This window comes from Elephas maximus, chromosome 4 (assembly GCF_024166365.1).
Source record: "Elephas maximus indicus isolate mEleMax1 chromosome 4, mEleMax1 primary haplotype, whole genome shotgun sequence".
Classification (NCBI taxonomy): domain Eukaryota; kingdom Metazoa; phylum Chordata; class Mammalia; order Proboscidea; family Elephantidae; genus Elephas; species Elephas maximus.
The window spans coordinates 91,307,940-91,326,824 of record NC_064822.1 but is presented as its reverse complement, the minus strand read 5'-3'; the positions used below and the strand labels follow the sequence as shown (position 1 = coordinate 91,326,824).

Below are 18,885 nucleotides of genomic sequence, written 5' to 3'. Positions count from 1 at the left end.
TGGTTTCAAGCAGGAAATTGTAACTCATGCTTCCAGATTTAAGAAAGAATCAAAGAGTATTTTAACTTTTAATGCTCTAGGGCAACATGGACCCAGAAGTGGAAGGACTATGTTGCTAGCTGCACATTATGTACACCCCATCACTTCCAATGTTTTTGTGCATATTCAGCTTTCTTACTAACACATGAAAGGTTGCAGAGAAGCTCAAAACAAAACAAAAAAAAACCTGAAGGACAAGAAGTGGAAAACAGTGACTCTATATGAGTAGCTTATCCAACCATATCTTTCAAAGCCAGATCAGTTTATACAGTACATGCATTATAGTTGTAATGAAATGTTGTCTTGGTACTTTCTTCATGAAGGACTGTGGCAGCAGCTTTAAGACAACTGACAAAGATTACATGGGTCATCTTATCCACAGGCAGCAAACTGCTTGTACTACTAGGACATTTAACAGTTCTTTTCATGTTCAAATGAAACTGTCACAGAAAGACTTGATGTATTTTATATATACTGGAAAACTTTAGAAATAGCCATTTATCATTTGGATTAAATTTATGATTTGTTCTGCAATACAGAGTACACTTTTCAGTTTATAGCCAGTCTTCACATGAGCAGATTCATACCACTGCAGTACACAGGAGTCCATAAATAAAATTCTACTGAAGTAGGCAGTAACTAGTGAGTTAACAGTCTCTAGAATTATCTAGATCTCCTCACCAAAGATGAGTTTCTCGGATTTCAGCAATAATTTGACTGGCTCCTTGTAATGCCTGCATTAAAGGAGGTAAAAATTAGAAATGCTTACTAAGTTATGATAACAAGGAATCTGAATTATGTGAGGCAGTCTCTCCAATTTATATGTGGTAGATTTATACTAACCAGTTTCTTGAATTTGTATCTGATTAATCAAGTACCAAAAGAAATAATTAGCTGTAATATGTTGCTGTGTACCGCCAATTCAATTCTGACTCAGAGCGACCCTGTAGGACAGAGTAGAACTGTCCCATAGGGTTTTCTAGCCTGTAATCTTTACGGGAACAGATTGCCAGGCCTTTAATTCCGCAGAGACACTGGTGGGTTCAAACCACCAACCTTTTGGATAACAGCTAAGTGCTTAACTGTTGTACCAGTGGGGCTCCTTAGCTATTTTATGTATTTATTTTAAATATATATATACACACACGTGTATATATGTGTATGTGTGTATACGCATACACGTACATATATACTGTATTTTTACACAAATAATGCACACCTTCTACATTTGTTTGCCAATCACACACACCCCCCAAGAGGTATTTTCATAAGCACTGCTATGCTAGGTTTTTTTTCCACATGTTACTGTAAAAACAATTAGCATAGTGTGCTTACAAAAAATACCTTGCAGGGCAAGGATGTGGTCGGCAAATAAACGTAAAAGGCATGAGTTATGTGCATTAAAATATGATGTGGGTGTGTGTGTGTGTATATAAACCTGTTGCTGTCGAGTCAATTCTGACTCACAGTGACCCTGTGAGACAGAGTAGAGCTGCCCCATAGAGTTTCCAAGGCTGTGATCTTTACAGAAGCAAACTACCACATCATTCTCTCGTGGAGCAGCTGGTGTAGGTTTAAACCATCAACCTTTTGGTTAGCAGCCTAGTGCTTAACCACTGTGCCACCAGGGCCCATATATACCATATATATATACACACATGCAATATAACTATAATGGCCATAAATATCCAAGAATCAGAATGCATTTTAAACAAAAAATATATGACTGTTTTGTACTTATAACCCAAGTGAAAATTTTTTAACAAATCACAGTAATACCTTTAGCATATCAGCTGCTTCTTTCCTACGCTGTGCCATGTCCTCAGATTCGGTCAGAAGATCATCCAACAAGGATGATTTATACAGTTGTCCTACTAACTCACTCTGAAGAGTATCTTTCACATGATTAACCAAAAAATGCATTACTGCTTTTGGCACACTGCAAAACAAAACAAATCTATGACATTTTGGCAAACATTCTACTTTTTTAAAATTTGGGCTTAGGTTCTGACCTCATAAAATAATACTTCAGAAAACTGTACTACTTTGAACATTTCCTTACTTAATGGCATAATGGCCCTTCAGATTTTCACTTAATTATAATCAAACTTTTTTTAAGAAAAGCCACAAGTCTTAATTTGTCAATTCTTAAAATGACACATTTCCCTTGTGTCTTTTTCCTATTTCCCTTCTGTCATTATTGCCTGTATCAAAACTCTACAAAGAACATTATTCATAATAGCCAAAAAAGTGGAAAAGACCCAAATGTCCATCAGTTGATGAATGAATCAACAAAATGTGGTATACCCACATAATGTCATGTTTAGCCATAAAAAGGAATGATGGGCTAATTCATGTGATAAACATGGATGAACCTTGAAAACATTGTGCCAAGTGAAAGACACAAAATGCCACATTTTTTGGAATGGAATATTGAATGAATCCATTTATATGGAATGTCCAAAGTAGGTAAATCCATAAAGACAGAAAGCAGATTAATGGTTACTGTTTGCTAGGGGATGGGGATGGGGCAAATGGGAAGTGACTGCTAATGGGCACAGAGTTTCTTTCTCCTTCCTGTAGCCATCAAGTTGATTCCAACTCATAGTGAGTGACCTTATAGTTCAGAACTGCCCCATAGGGTTTCCAAGGAGCAGCTGGTGGATGTGAACTGCCAAATCTCTGGTTAGCAGCTGTAGCATTTAACTGCCACTGTTCTAGAATTCGTGGTGATGGTTGTACAAGTATGTGAAAATATTAAAATCACTTAATGGTACACTTTCAAAGAGTGAATTTTACATTATAAAAATTGTATCATTAAAAAAAAAATCAGCAGAGGAGACAAAAATGAGGGCTCGGAAAATTTTCTTCAGGCCACAGTGTGAAGAACAATTATTTCTTCCACAAACTATAAATTCAGTGATTCTACAGACAAAATCATGGATTTAATATGAAGTATTAGATATCTGGCTTTTACTTTTCTGTGCAATATATACCTCTTAACCTGCTAATAAAGTACTAGAAGTTGAATACAGAATATTTTCTAATAGAATTAGATCACCTCATACAACTAAACTTTTATTTTCCCTATCTTATTGCATGAAATGACATCATGGCACTATGAAGGAGAAGCAACACTAGGCAGTAAACACATGAGAAGACATCCTGATTAGAATGAAGAAATAAAATATACTTACTAGTACAAGACATTTATTTTGATACTTTTGAGAACCAAGTCAAATAATTAAAAAGCCAAGGCAATGTATTAGCCAAAATAAGAAAACTACTAAAATGTAGAAAAAAATTTTTTTTCTTAAATGACTAAAAATGTGACAGCCAGAAAAGACAAAAGAATCTCTCATTTCCTAGTAACTTTTTCTGTGTAACATATTATGTTCCAGTCATTTGACGTGAACAGAATATCTAAGTCTTAACTGCAAAAGTTATCTAAAGACTAATAGATAATCATTTGATTTAGAATAAAAATTAACCTAAGATTTTAAATATATCTATTTTCAGAACAAATCATGGAATCATCCAATAATATTTTAGTGTGTGGTTTATATAAGCAGTACTAACCTGTCTTGAATATTCTTTCTAACAATAAGAAAATATGATTTGATGAGTCGTTCAATCACCTCACAGTCTCGCTGTTCACGGGCAGACAGTTTTCGTGCAACAGGAACTGGCTAAATGGGGCAAAGGGGAGATAAGACAAATTTGTGCCATCGTAAAATGGCAACATTTAAGAATTCAAAAGTAAAAAATTGAGACTTGTGGTTCCTTTTGTCTTTTGAAATGTTTTCCCACTAATTTGTCATTTTATTAGTCCCTAACTAAATCATCATGGCTTACCACATCCAGCAGATTCACAGCATGGCCCTTTTGTGGACTAGCTGGCATAATTGGAATTGGTTTTGATTTTTCTTCAGCTAATAATTCTTCAGCTTTTGAAGTTTTCAACATTCCTCTCCAGTTGCCTGTTGTTGGTTCTTGAACAGCATCTCCTACCCCACCACTTCCAGATGCAACCTGAAAATAGCAGATGTACCAAGACCTATACCAACCATTATCATATCTGACATTAAGGCTAAACAAAAGATCATTTTCTTGGACAGTGGTCAAGGAGAACATGTATCCAGTACCCATCTGGAGTTTAATCTATTCAGATAGATAATGGAATCAAAAAGACATGGTGGCTGCAATATATAACTGGAACCCTGAGCTATCTAAATAAAGAGGTTCTATTGTAGATTGTTTGCAAGGCTTCAGCCAATGAGGTCTTACTTAATTCCTTTCTTCATTGTCATTTGGTAACTTTTCAAAAATTTTCACCTTCTCCCACTCCTCAAACACTAGAATGTGCGGAAATTTTAAGTGCCAATAAAAACAGGATGACTCATTAAAGCACAAGGAAAACAGAACAGCCATTCAACTGAATTTCTTCAAAATAATCTCAAATACTGTTGAGGTATGTGTGATCGCTCTGAAAATTTTTATGAACTCTCTCCAAACATAATTTATATATTTCTCAAGTTGGTTTATATTACTAACGGTCAACCAAAATACCATAGGGTAAAAGAAAGTTTTTAATTAAAAAAAAACTACACTCAACTATTCTGAGGCTGTCAAGTTAAGCTGCCTAGAATGTGGACTGTGACATAAACAACAAATTCCCTCATTATGTCAGTTTTTAGTATTCTGAATTGAAACACTGGACAAAATTTGTCTACTACGTTAGTTAAGGTGAGCTACATCTAAATATATAATATAAATATTATAACGTATAATACCATACATTGATTTAAAAATGAGTAATTATATTTTAAGTGCATGTTAACTATACATGAATGACATAACAAATGAAATCTTAAGGAAAGTGAACACATTCAGTATGATGTCATAAGTGAAATAAAACTTCTACAACCATTTAGATGCTCCCTTTAAGCTCTGAGGACAGTGGGCTGAGAGATGATAAGACATAGATAAAGCTTATTTGAGGTTCAGTACCTTAAATCTGGACAAAACATAACAGAGCTAAATGGTAGAAAAACTAGAAATAATGATGGGTCCGAATATTTTACATAATATTCTCTTCTAAAAAAGGTTATCAAGAACTGACAATGATAGTCACAAACTCTCACAATCCCCGTTTGCTTTGAATTTGCTTAAGCTGTTGAAGCACATGTTAAGCAATATATTTAGGGCGACAAGTGCAAACTAAATAGAAGCCTAAGAAAAAAGCATTAAAGGATTATCTGTTAGTACTGGACAGATCTCAGAACCTTTGAAAAGGAAAAGTCCAAAAGCACAGTTTCCATCTCTGAAATCTTAATTACCTACCAAAATATTAAATTCAAGACTATTCTGGGAGGTGATAGAAAACAGTGGAAAAGCCTGTTATTGTTATTAATAAACAATGTTAAAACTAGAGTTAATGCCATCTTAGAGAAGTTAGACTAAAGGAACATTAAGAATGTAAGACAGACAAGAGATATAGATGCCACTGTACAAACAGGTTCTTCAATGGTTTTGAAGACAGTGTTTCAGTGAGAATCAGAGGTACCAACATTTCCACTCTGAAGAAAGAGACTCACATTTTTAGTTTCTCTTCTGCTGTCCTGAATTAACTGTTAAAAGATACGTTAAAACATGCAATTTAACAAGCAAAATTTAAATATCATTGCCTTGATTCAAAAGGTGTAGGATAATTTCCTCTTTAAATTAACTTTTTCTGTGTGCATCTTCCATATTGCAAGCAAAAGCATGTCAATAATAGTTTATTTTATGAAATGACTGTTATATAATTTTAAATTTTCCATTAAGCTGAAGTTTTTAAGAATGTGTATTAGGTATCTGACCTTAGCATAATATCACACATTAATACCCTGCTATTCTATATACTGTTTCCAGACAATTATGTTGCACCAAACAGCTAGTCATGCAGGCTTAGATGAAGAATCGGAACAGACCTTGCCATCAGCCTCAGCAGAAGCAGCAGGGGAGGGCTCCTGGGAGGCAGGTGCCAAAGCACTTGGAACTTTAGAAGACTAAAGGCAAAAAATGCAGGGAAAAAAATCAAGGATGCCAAAAATGCATTCAGATACATTTTATAAATGTGAATTTTTTCCCCTCTGTAACAAAATAGTAAAATAACATGAAAAACAAAAGTAATCATGGGAGATAAAGTTAATTATTGTGCCTGACTTCCTACACTTTTGTCACCTTTGTCAGAGGTTTTCTTCAGGTAAATACCTAAGAAAAATCCAAATCCAAAAACTTCATTTTTACTTTTAGAATTTCATAGATCTCTTCTGGTAAAGATGTCAGGGTAAAAGATTTTTGTACACAACATTTTAACATATAAAACTATTATAGGTATTAACTGCAACTAAAACCTCTACTATGTGTATAATGTTTTCTTCCCTCTCCAAAAACTCCTATTATAAAGCATAAAACTCCTATTATAAAGATACAGAAGGATATAGGTGTTAATAATGTCAACTAGATTTCCTTTACAAAGTTTCTGAAGTCACTACCTGTAAATTTAAAAAGCCTTGAAGCTTAAAAGCCATCTTTAAACATTTATTCCAGTGTATTCAAAAATACTATTATCTTTCAGTTACTCCAAGCATATTTTAAACTTGCATACCTTTTCTCAAACAATGAAATACTTCCAGTTGAGTATTAAAGGGAGAAGAAAAAGTGAATTAGTCCTAGATCTAAGTAATATTCCGAGGTTCAGTCTATCTGGGTATTGGAATATGGTTAACAAGCATTGTTTACCTTGTCTCGTGATACAGCTGAAGGTAATTCTCTTGCTAGCCTGTTTCTCCTTTGTTCCTGTACAACATTACCAAGCAAAACAAATATGGTTATCACAGTACTGAGATACAAGGCTATGAGAAAATGTTCACATGAATTGAAAGGTGCAGAATAGTTTACAGATACATTGTCTCACTGCAGGGACTCATGCCATAATTATTACATTTTAAAACAAAAAGCAGTCCTTTAACCTAATGCTTCTCAATCTTTTTTCTATCCCAGCACACCTGAGGGATACAATACAATGTCAATAACAGTAGCTCCCTATTATAAGGGATTCTCAAATGAGGAGCAATGGACTGACATCTCCTCTCCGTGTCCCACTAATAAACAGTGATTTAAACCTCTCCCCAAATAATGTGGTACATAAGCCTTCAGCGTACCATATAGAATTCGAAATGCACAAATCACAGAAAACAGGCAAAGCCTTAATAAGTCACTCTAGCATGTCCATGAGGTTACCTGTTTTCTGTATCTATCTCCAGGAAATAAAAGTAGTGTTGAAAAATTACAGTCCTTTCTGTAACCTAATTTAATAAACCAACCAACTGCCCACATATTTGCCAATACTGTCAAAAGAAATGTGGTACAAAGCTAAAGAAACTGTGTTAAATTCAATATGTACTGAGTACCTGATATATGCCAAGCACCATGATAGGTACAAGATTATAAAGATATAGAGGGATATAGGTGTTAATAATGGATCTCTCACAGGCCACATCAAATATAGTAGAAACGCACTGAGGTTAAATAAATTCAGAATTGTTCCTCAGTAGAAAGCATTTCATGAACACTGTCAAACTTACAAAAAAGGTGTAAGTAACAAAAATTCACAATGATGTTTTATGTGTAAGAATTTTTTTTTTTTTTGGCAGAAATTTAACACTTTTATTTTTGCATGGTAGATAATCCAGTGATAAAAAAAAATATAGGTGATAAAAATACATGGATTTTAACAATCCTCAGAATAAAACGTTAACATTTTGAAGAGATTCAAAGCAAAAGGCAGGGAATCTGGAGACAGAGAATTCTTGCCCTACTCTGCTACCAACCATTTGTGGCTTTAGCTGGCCCTGGAGCCAAACGGACCTTGTTAACTGACAGGTTACCAATTCCTTCTAAACCTCACTTTCCTTATCTGTTTACAGCAATATCTACCCTCACAGGGTCATGGTAAACATTAAATGAGAATATCCACATAAAGCTCTTTGGCACAGTGTTGTTAAAACCAGAGACATACTCGTTGTAGAAAAACAGTGATCCGAAACACTATTATCATATATGACCTTGCCAGTGTAACAAAAGCTGTTCCCGGCACAAGTTTTCCACGAGATTGGTTTCAGTGAGACCTTATTCTAAGGAAGTGTCTACATGCTAATTTTTAAAAATAACTTATCTAGTCTACTTTCTGAGTGTTTTAAAATGCCTTACTCATGTGTGCATTCTGGAATTTTTTTCTGACAATAGGAGTTAGATCAGCTATGTAGCTAAATAAGCCTAAGTCCCTGTACCTGTTAAAGAGAAGGGTACATATTTCCCATAACAGTGCCCAGCAAAATAAGCACTAAAGTACTAGCTATTATCATCTGTGAGCCTCAGGTTCCTCACCTGTATAACCATAGGGTTGAAGTTGATAACCCAGGCTCCCTTCCAGTTCCCAAATTCCATGTTTACAATTTTCTCTCCACCCACATGCAGAAGAGGAAATTTGATATAGAAGGGCATTCCGAGGTCTTACTGGATTGTGGAATAGCAGATAAACTTACTGTTCTTGGATAAAAGTGGCAGAGAAAAAAATAGCATCTGGATAAATTGCTCCATCCACCAGCCTCGGCTCCACATGAGATCTTACGCAACGTGTTATATTAACATCAAATGGAAAGAAAAGATCCATAGAATACAGCCATCCCAGCAGTGATGAAAAAGACAACACCTACTCCTCACTTACCAACTGTCTTGTTATCTGATATTTCACATTTACAACAACAGTAAAATAATCTATCCAACTATTTTGCACATTAACGATGTACCTCTGGTAATAACGAACGCCAGGGTGCAAGGCAAGAGTAACGTTGGCTGTGATGGTTAAGGTTACGTGTCAACTTAGCTGGGCCATGACTCTCAGTGGTTTGGAAGTTATATAATGACGTAGTCGCTGTCCATTTTGTGATCTGATATGGTCATCCTTCTTTTTCGCATAATGCCGATTTTCACATAATGACCTGGTCTTTGGAACCTAATCATGTTGATAAGTGAGGAGTGGATATACTCTGCTTTTCCAAATTTATGAAAAGTTCGGTAATTCTTGGAATGTTTCCTTCACAGCTTTCAGAGCCAAATGAAAATAATTTTAAACATTCAATGTGTTTTACATACTTAAACCGGAGTAAACGGTAACAATAGTTACTGCAGGGGAGCCAGGCAGTCTTTCAACACTAAATCAGTGAATTGCAAAATCCTCTATAAGTCTCAGTTTCATAAACAGAAAATGAGAATAATGCCTCCAGATGGTTTTGAGAATTAAATTTAGGAAAACAATGTAATAGCCCTCAGCATACTTCCTGGCATATAACAGGCACTAATACAAAGCATGGATGTTTTAAAGTTACATTTATCCCATGATAAATAAGTTTGATACAAGTGAATTACAACAGATTTTCTACCTCTGAAAAAGACAACGTCAATTGTATTTACCTCTATATTATTATTCATTAGCCCACAAGCATCAGCAAAGTCTGGATGTTTTGTGTTGATATAAGCCAGTTCAATTGCCACTAAGTTATGGACCTAGAAAAAAATTAAATTAAGCTATACTTACAAAAATACGTCAATCAAATTTGAGAAACTTATTATTTAGAATGTGTTAAACAGATAATGCTAAAAAAAAGACCATACAGAAAACTCATGACTAAATAAATACTCGATAATTGTTCTCCAATGACAAACCTTATACTCTAGCTCTTAAATTATTTACAATTCATTTCCTAAGATTGCATTGCTAAGGGGAAAAAATGACATTAAGGTAGCTTGAAGTATTTTACTGTCAAGGAAGAAAATTATCTACCTAATGTATATCCAAGTTCCAAGTCTTTATGCAAAGTTTTAGTTCAGTTTCAACAATAAGAAAACTGTTCATAATCAGATATAAGTTAAAGATGTTAACTTTATGTGGGTAAAAAACACATTTATAGACCTGAAATAGTGATTAATTAGCTTTAATTATGAAGCACATAGTTTAAATATTATGTGGTTCAAAATCCTAATGGGACAATTATAATCAAAAAGAAAAGTTGAAATGAACTTCTCCAGCCCTCTACAGGAAACGCTGGTGGCGTAGTGGTTAAGTGTTACGGCTGCTAACCAAAGGGTCGGCAGTTCAGATCCTCCAGGCCCTCCTTGGAAACGCTATGGGACAGTTCTGCTCTGTCCTATAGGGTCGCTATGAGTTGGAATCAACTTGACGGCACTGGGTTTGGTTTTTTGGTTTTAGCCCTCTACAGAATTGCTAAGGTTTGTAAGAGAGGTTAAACTCACTCCTCTACTGTGTCCTTTGCACAATCATGACGAATCTCAGGTATCATAACACCACTAAAAGGTCAAGAACCAGTTGAAAAAGATTTATTCAAATCAAGTTCCATCTGAATTTGGGGGTTATGTTTGTTGGGGAAACAACCAATCAGCGGCATTTACATTCTGTACTTCCAAGGATGATTTTATACCCTTAGTAAACCTCTACTGGGGCTCACTATCCCGAGCCAAGGACCCAAATGCACTTGTAGTAACCAGGGGAGGAAAAACAAACCAACAAACAAGTATAGGCATAAGGGCAATTTTAAATGCCTATTCTTTATTTCTGCTAATTTCAGCATTTTATTTATGAGGATAACAGCAGCCCACAGAATAGTAGCAAATAACCATGATGTTATAGTATTAGATCATCAAACAAGCAAACAGTAGAAGTTGCCAGATTACCTTGATGCACTTCATAGTTAGAAAAGGAGCTTGCTATAACAACTGAATTTACTGAGGTTGAAAACAGAGCTGATTTTCCATTACATCACTGGCATTACATAATAGGGTTGCTGCTATTCACAATCCTCAACCATAACTCAGCTCTCGTGAAAACCTGTGGCTACAAACTAAGAATGATTATAAAATGAAGAAAAAATGCTCTTTATACCAGAAATATTTAAGTTTCCTTTGAAATAAGATTGAAACTCACTTTTTTCCTTCCAGTACACTAGGAAACATTATATCTAAACTCTGCAGTCATAACGCTGTGCCAGAAAGCAGCCAAACTAAATTTCAGATTCTTCCTAATAGTGATTACAATGATGATTTGTGAAATAATGGCTCACCATTTCATTTGTAACAGGCAACCTTTTACGAAGAAGACAAGTCACTACTTCGACTATGGCATCATGAAGTTTAGGAAACCGCAACAATTCCTACATATAATGGGGAAAAAATGTGACAGTTAATTTATTTCATTTAAAGGAAAAATAAGTAATCCCTGGAACACTGAATTAGACTTGGAAATTACTTTTAATAATGCTATTATCGCAAATCACTTTTAGAAACAGAACTGCAGAATTTCACTTTTGGCCCATTATATACATTTCCTTCTACCCCTGAAACCGACACCTCATATCCTTTACAAGTTAATCTGAAACCTGTTAAATTTCTCTCATTACCTGTGTACTGTAGTTGCTACAGTGCTGAATGATCCTTTGCATCTCCTCATGAACCAGTTCCACACAACGAAGGCTAGGCTCTTCCAGACGTTTGATCTGCCGCTTGACCAGTAATTCAAATGAAACCTCAGGTACAAACAAAGCAGGACGTGGGCCCTGAAAAAATTAAAATTAAGGCTCTTACTATAGCTACATTTTATTTTAGTTTTTTCCAAAGATTAAAAACAAGTCATTTTTTTGTATTTTTCAAGAAAAACCAAACTGTTGCCGTCGAGTCAATTCCGACTCATAGTGACCCTATAGGACAGAGTAGAACTGCCCCATAGAGTTTCCAAGGAGCACCTGGTGGATTTGAACTGCAGACCTTTTGGTTAGCAGCCATAGTCTTAGCCACTATGCCACCAGGGTTTCCTTTTCATGAAAAGTGGTTCTTACTTCCAACTATGAGAGCAAAATAAATTATACAATGAATTTTTAAAAAGATACAATAAAATGAATGTACAATGAATAAAGCTAACCTCATTTGAAAATATTCTAAAAGTTAAAAGCATACTCACAGTAGCATTTCTAATGGCAGTCAAAATGTCAATAGTATTAAGGCCACCTAGTGGGTCAACAGATTCTAAGGTTCGCCCAAAAGTTTCATGGAAAATATAACATATTCTAGCACCACCACATCTGAAAGGCAATGAAGTATATAGTTTCTGATATTACTAAAAGAGAACAAAGCTACAAATGAGAAGTCTTTGTATAAGCTTTAAGCTTGTCTCACTTTTTGAGAAAGCATCAGATAAGCAATTACATTTATACCATTCCCATTTTCATGTATTCTCAACTCCGCTATGAACCAAAAAAAAAAAAAAAGCCCAAACCCATTGCTGTCAAGTCAATTCCAACTCATAGCAACCCTATGGGACCAAGTAGAACTGCCCACTAGGGTTTCCAAGGAGTGGCTAGTAGATTCAAACTGCCGCCATTTTGGTTAGCAGATGAGCTCTTAACCACTATGCCAGTTTCTCAAAAACGTTTTAAAATGAGGAGTCATTCCATGAAAGGTATACGTATATACTTGTATGTATACATTTTTTTTTTTTTTATACATTAACTATGCCATCAGAAAACATCAGTTAACTAAGAATAACTAAATAACTTCTCTGTGTTCTGGTTTTCTTCAACTAGACTATAAGCTCCTTAAGGATGGGAAACAATGTCTTATTTCTATTTGTAATGTAGAGCTGAGGTCAGCAAAATTCTTCTGTAAAGGGCTAGATAGTAAATATTTTAGGCTTTTCAGACCATAAGGTCTCTGTTGGAGCCATAGACAAAGTATAAACAAAGGAACATGCTTATATATTGGTCTGTGTTCCAAGAGAGCTTAATTTACATTCACTGAAATTTGAATTGCATATAATTTTCATGTCACATCTTCTTTTGATTTTTTTTCAATCATTAAAAAATGTAAAACTCATTCTTAACTGGCAGACTCTAGTTTGCTAACTCCTGGTCTGGACCAATTAAAATCAGAAACTCTGGGCCTAGGTCCTGGGCACTTTGCATTACCTATCTTGTTTAATGCCTAGAAGCCCTGGTTTCACTTTTTATTTTTTTCTCGAGTCCAGTTGAATTCTACAAATGTTATAATATCTCCCCAAATCATCTCTTTATCTCTATTTTCACCACCACCATTCAGTATTTTCTTACAGTAGTCCAGACAAAGGTACTAGTCTACTACAGTAAAATTGGTCTCCCCGCCTCCCACCTTTCCCTCTCTAAATAATTTTCTATAATGACCAGAATTATCCTTCTGAAACAAGTTACTTCTCTGACCAAAAATGTTTTTTTTTTTTTTTATAATAGGAAGCTCTCTCAATTCTGGAACAAGATATTCAAGACTTCCACAATCTTGTTCCTAGACACCTTTCCTGCCTTATCTCCTGTTACGTTCCATCACTGTACATTCCATTCTCCAAATATACCCTCCATGATTCTTAGCTGTTAGCAAGCCTGAAAACCGTTTCTCCATATTGCCTTCCCAAATTCTATTCAAAGCCCAACTCCTTCTTAACACCTTCTTAACTGTGGAGCTCTCCCAATCCCTGAAATAAATTTAAATCAACTCTCTTCGTTGTTCTAAAAGCTGGATTAGGTGATTATATATACATTTGCTTTATTAACTATTTATAAAGCTTGATAGATGTTGTATGCACTTTTCTGGATATGTATTATTTTGAACAATAAGAAGCATTTAAATAAAGTCACTTGATTATACTCCTTTTGCCATCTAATCAAGCCTCATGTTGCCTTGACCCACCTTACCCAATGAACTCCTTGAAGATTCATCTCAGTAATCTTTACTTCCCTCAATATTCCAAATATTTAATAACTTCAATATTCTGTTAAACAATCTATCTCTTTATAGAGTTAACTCATACAAAAGACCACCTGGGTCACATAAAAATACATAGAACTATGTACAATGCACGCACATAAGTGTATGTATGACTGGTGAAATCTGAATAAGCTATGTGGACTATACCCATGTCCATCTATGCCCAGTTTTGTTATTGTATCCTAGTTACCCTACTGTTATCCTAGTTCTGTTACTGTACTATAGGTATGCAAGATGTCAACAATGGGAGAGGTGAAGTGAAGAGTACATAGGACCTCCCTGTACATTTCTCTGCAATTTCCTGTGAATCTAGATTTCAAAATGAGAAGTTTTAAAAAAAGAATGAGGGTATAGAGAAGTGAGCTTCCTTAATATATTGCTAGTAGTAAAACAGTACATTCTAAAATAGTACGGCAATATGTAATAAAAAGACTTTGAGGATGTTTTACCCTTTAATCCAGTAGTTCCACTTCCTGGAATTTGGATACATATCCCCAAAGACAGGTGCAAGGTAGTCCATCACAACATCATTTACCTTTGTATATAATTGAAAATAAGCTATCCAATAGTAGGGGATTGGTTAAACAACTGTGGGTATATCTAAAAAGTAAAAGCTGTTTATGCCACATCAATTATGACTCATGGCGACCCCATGCGTTACAAAGTAGAACTGCCCCATAGGGTTTTCTTGGCTGTAATCTTTATAGAAGCAGATTGCCGGTCTTGCTTCTGCATTGCTGCTGGCTGGGTTCAGACCGCCAACCCTTATGTTAGTAGTCAAGCGCAAACCATTTGCACCACCCAGGAACCTCTTTAGAAAGTAAAATACTACACAAATTTTAAGAATGATAATACAGATGTATAATTAATATTAGAAAGTTATTTGTAACATGTTGATTAAAGAGATTTCAAAATAGCATGTATAGCATCTGATTTTTAAAGATACATGATACAAGCATTTATATGGTTGTATAGATGCATAGAAAAATGTCTGGAAGGCCAATGTCAAATTGTTGGCACGGATTGTCTCTGATGGTGTGTTTAAGAGTAATTTTGTTTTTATTCTGTTTTTCACTGATTACCATTTTCTAATTTTTTTCATGAACGATTATACTTCATGTATTAAAGAAACAAGAAACATTTTAAAAGTTAAATTAAGGAATATAAAAAGTGCTTATAAATTTAAAATCTTGTTTGAAAAATATCTGAAATTTTTACTGTGCTTTTGTTTATAAAGCATTTTTACATACATATCAGACAGAAATCATCCTACAAAATTATATCTCTGTATTCAAAAAAAAACTGTATTATAGATGATAAATCACAACCAGATAATCTCAGGCATTTTAACAGAAGATTAAGTGATTTAGCAATCCTGGTAACCAAACCCACAGAAAAATTACTTACAGTTCTGACGTTTCAATATATTTTGCAGTTCCTTCGATAGTGTTACAATATTCTGTGGCAAATTTGGTAATGAGCTGCAGTAAAGTAGCACTTTTATCATCCACAGGTTCACCGTAGCTATTCAGAAGAGACTGATATTGAGCAGCTAGAACGTTTATTCTTGTTTTCAACTCTGGTAAGCAGTCTCTGATGTGATGCATCAGTAACCTAACAAAGGTTGGAAACAAAGGATTTTAAAATAAAATTGTATGTCCTGAAGGCCCAAACAGGTCAAATTTTAAAAATACAAATAAAAAGAGAAAACCCATCAAATAATTTTTCTTGGCAGGAAATAAATAATGCAATCTTAGAATATAGGTAAACACTTGGTTTGAAAAATGTTAAGACAGAAACTGTCCCAGTCAATGCTCTTTTAATTTGCCGTAGTCCTATCAGATTGTAGTAAATGCTAAGGAATCAAATATAAATGAAAAAAAAATAACTACTTTCATATTATTGCAATGTCATCAAAGAAAGTAAGCCTAATTTTTATCTTAATTCTACCTATATATTTTGGTTTCGCTGACTTATCTTTTACAGTGGGTACCCACCATAGTGAAAATTAATCTTATTAAAATCTAAGCTCATCTTAATAAATTAATTGATTTAGAGGTTGTGAATAAGACAAAAATAAGAGAAAACGGCTGTCACTATAGCCATTTACAAATCATCTAGAAATGCCTTCCAGTCGCTACCCCATATCAGTGGATATTCAGAATTCAAGGAATACAATTTGATTCTACTATGGCTAGAAATAAAGGTATCCTAAATGAAAAATCGATTATGTAAAAATCAGAAATTTCATTCACCTCCTGTAATCCAAAGTAGACAAAATCATCTGCTATCTACTTCGATCCTTAAAAATAGTGTCAGAAATTTCAGCTAAAAAATTTTAAAACTCACTTAATCATTCTAAACTATATGATTTATTGCCAAACACCCCAATAAAAATGGAGACACACACTTTATAAGAACTAACTACAAAAGAAACCAAAAGCGAACTTGTACACATGAGAACATTATGAAAATTTTAGAAAGTAACAATAGAAAGGTCCTAGACACCTACTGGCAAACCAAAAACATCTCATTTTCCAAAGGTAAAAAATGTTACCTGTTTAGAGTCCTAGCAAGATACTTTGTTCCATTTCTATTGGCCAGAGACGGGTATTTCTTTTGAAGAAAAGCATATTCATCACGTATTGAATCAGTTACACTCTTTTTATTGTTAATATCTAGCTGGCTCCTAAAGTTGAAAAATAGCAAAACTGTTCAAGTAAGTTGTAGTCCTTAGATGATGACAGTGCTGATGGTGATGATGACAGCCTAAAATTTATTCAGTTCTTCTTTTTTGGTATCATGTACCAGGCATTGTTCCTAATGCGTGATGTGGGTTATTTTATTTAGTTCTCATAATAGTTGTATGTGAAAAGTATTATCAAAGGAACTGAAGCTCAAAGATCAACTAACTTAGCAGGTTGCATATTAAATAGCACAGCCAAGATTTGAACTATATGACTTACAAACAACTAATGCCTGAAGAGTTTGGACTCATTAGTACCATTAACTATAGTCAAATGTAATACTCTTAAGTAACAGGGATAGACAGGTACATAAATATGTGTGTTTTAATCAACTGTATCTTTTATCCATGGACAGGCAACTAATTTCTACCAGAAGTATCTAAGTTAACTTGAAGAGCAGTCATCTACAAAACACAACAAATTATATAACCAGCTTACCTAAAAAGGGAAATACTGAATTAAAAAAAAAAAGAAAGTGGGCCTAGGGTAGAATGACATATTAATAAAAGCAGACAACTGGAATGGATCTTAAAGATACTATTTGGTAAAACGTTTTCATTTTTAAAATGTCCGAAACCCAAAGATATTAGGTGTCCTTTAAACTCACACTGTATCTAGTTTGTTGAAGAACTGGAACTAGAACCCAGATCTTATGACAATTTCAATGGTTCCTACTTTATAAACACTTTGGATTAAGAGAGCTCTCCATTTGAATATGACTCTGCCTTTTACTAGTCATGTGACTTTGGTAAATGTATAACCTGAGTTTTCTGATTATTAAACAGACATCAACACTTAACCTCACAGAGTTGTTGTGTGGGTTCAAAGAGGTACCATTAGCAAATTGCTGACACTCTGTAGAGTGTCTAAAACATAATTATACCCTCACTAATAATTCCCTTTCCACAACTTTTAATACCAGCTATTTATAATTGGGATATCTTTAATAAAACTTCTCCAGGTCACATCCTGGTAATTACATAGAATCACTAATGCTAGGGGTTAAAAAACCAATCTATTAAAATCCTACCACCTTAACAAACTCTTTCTTGATTGGGTGCAAATTTGACAATAATTTTTTTTTTTGTTTCTTACCCAATGTTCTACTCATGGCATGGCTTAACGTAACAGATAAGAGTTCTTAAAGACTATTAAATTATCTTCCACTTTGTGGCACTGCTTACTTTAGACACATTCCCCAATAAAAATATTTGCAGGAGCCTTTAGTGAATCTCTTTTCTCCTTGTATTGTTGTTAAACGCTGTAGGGTCAATTTCTACTCATAGCAACCCCATGTGACAGAATAGAACTGCCCCGTAGGATTTTCTAGGCTATAATCTTTACAGGAGCAGATGGCCAGGCCTTTCTCCTGCAGTGGCTTTGAACCATCAACCTTTCAGTTAGTAGCCGAACACTTAACTATTGGGCTACCAGGGCTCTTTCTCTTCTCCCTAGAGCAACAAATTCTTTAGCAATACCAAGACTATATTAAAATGGAGGGAGGGGGGAGACGGAGCAGAAGGACATTATCACATTTCAGTGACTGATTTTAGAAATAAGAATGTTGCAGTTCTTACCACATTATTGATTGCTAACCTGTTAACTATTCCAATTATTCCAAGTTTGACTGGTATTACCCTTCCCATCAATACATCCATGGCATCAGTACCCGCATCCATGAGATCAAGTTTAGTGATTACAGCTAAGGTTCTACGTCCTGGTAAATGCAAAAAAAAAAAAGAGAATGACCCATTAAGAAAAGCTATTAAATATTAAATAGAGGAAAATCCTTATCTATAATCCCACCTAACATTACCTCTGTCATAATTTTGGTAATGCTTTGTTTATAAATACTTTAAAAATTTTTCACATGTAATTTATTAGCTCCCAGGACAAACTTTTTTATAAACCAAAAAAAAAAAAACCTGCTACTGTCGAGTCCATTCCGACTCATAGTGACCCTACAGGACAGAGTAGAACTGCACCATAGAGTTTCCAAGGAGCACCTGGTGGATTCGAACTGCCGACATCTTGGTGAGCAGCCATAGCACTTAACCACTACGCCACCAGGGTTTCCAACTTTTTTATAAGCGTGTTTAAATTTTTTTTTAATTATATTAAAATATATTCTCTTTTATGTTGATGAAGAGTGAGCTACTTGTATCAGGTGGACACTTGAGACTGTGTTGGC

General features: G+C 34.6%; 2 protein-coding genes across 7 annotated transcripts in view; one reads left to right on the top strand and one right to left on the bottom strand.

The window, feature by feature from the left end:
- YARS2 (tyrosyl-tRNA synthetase 2) overlaps positions 1-18,885 on the top strand; it is a 70,699-nt gene that overhangs the window by 13,074 nt on the left and 38,740 nt on the right. The gene's annotated exons all lie outside the window — the stretch shown is intronic.
- DNM1L (dynamin 1 like) overlaps positions 685-18,885 on the bottom strand; it is a 59,736-nt gene continuing 41,535 nt past the window's right edge. The window contains exons 7-20 of one of the 4 annotated variants that reach the window (XM_049882800.1): positions 18,291-18,411; positions 16,505-16,636; positions 15,355-15,561; positions 12,116-12,236; positions 11,559-11,714; positions 11,223-11,312; positions 9,559-9,651; positions 6,826-6,882; positions 6,012-6,089; positions 5,637-5,669; positions 3,895-4,071; positions 3,619-3,728; positions 1,819-1,978; positions 685-773 (exon numbers count right to left, since the gene is read on the bottom strand). In XM_049882800.1, the coding sequence (XP_049738757.1) occupies positions 717-773; positions 1,819-1,978; positions 3,619-3,728; positions 3,895-4,071; positions 5,637-5,669; positions 6,012-6,089; positions 6,826-6,882; positions 9,559-9,651; positions 11,223-11,312; positions 11,559-11,714; positions 12,116-12,236; positions 15,355-15,561; positions 16,505-16,636; positions 18,291-18,411 (1,592 nt within the window). In that variant the 3' untranslated portion in view covers positions 685-716. The remainder of the gene's footprint in view (positions 774-1,818; positions 1,979-3,618; positions 3,729-3,894; positions 4,072-5,636; positions 5,670-6,011; positions 6,090-6,825; positions 6,883-9,558; positions 9,652-11,222; positions 11,313-11,558; positions 11,715-12,115; positions 12,237-15,354; positions 15,562-16,504; positions 16,637-18,290; positions 18,412-18,885) is intronic. The other 3 variants (XM_049882801.1, XM_049882802.1, XM_049882804.1) reach the window with 3 other exon arrangements.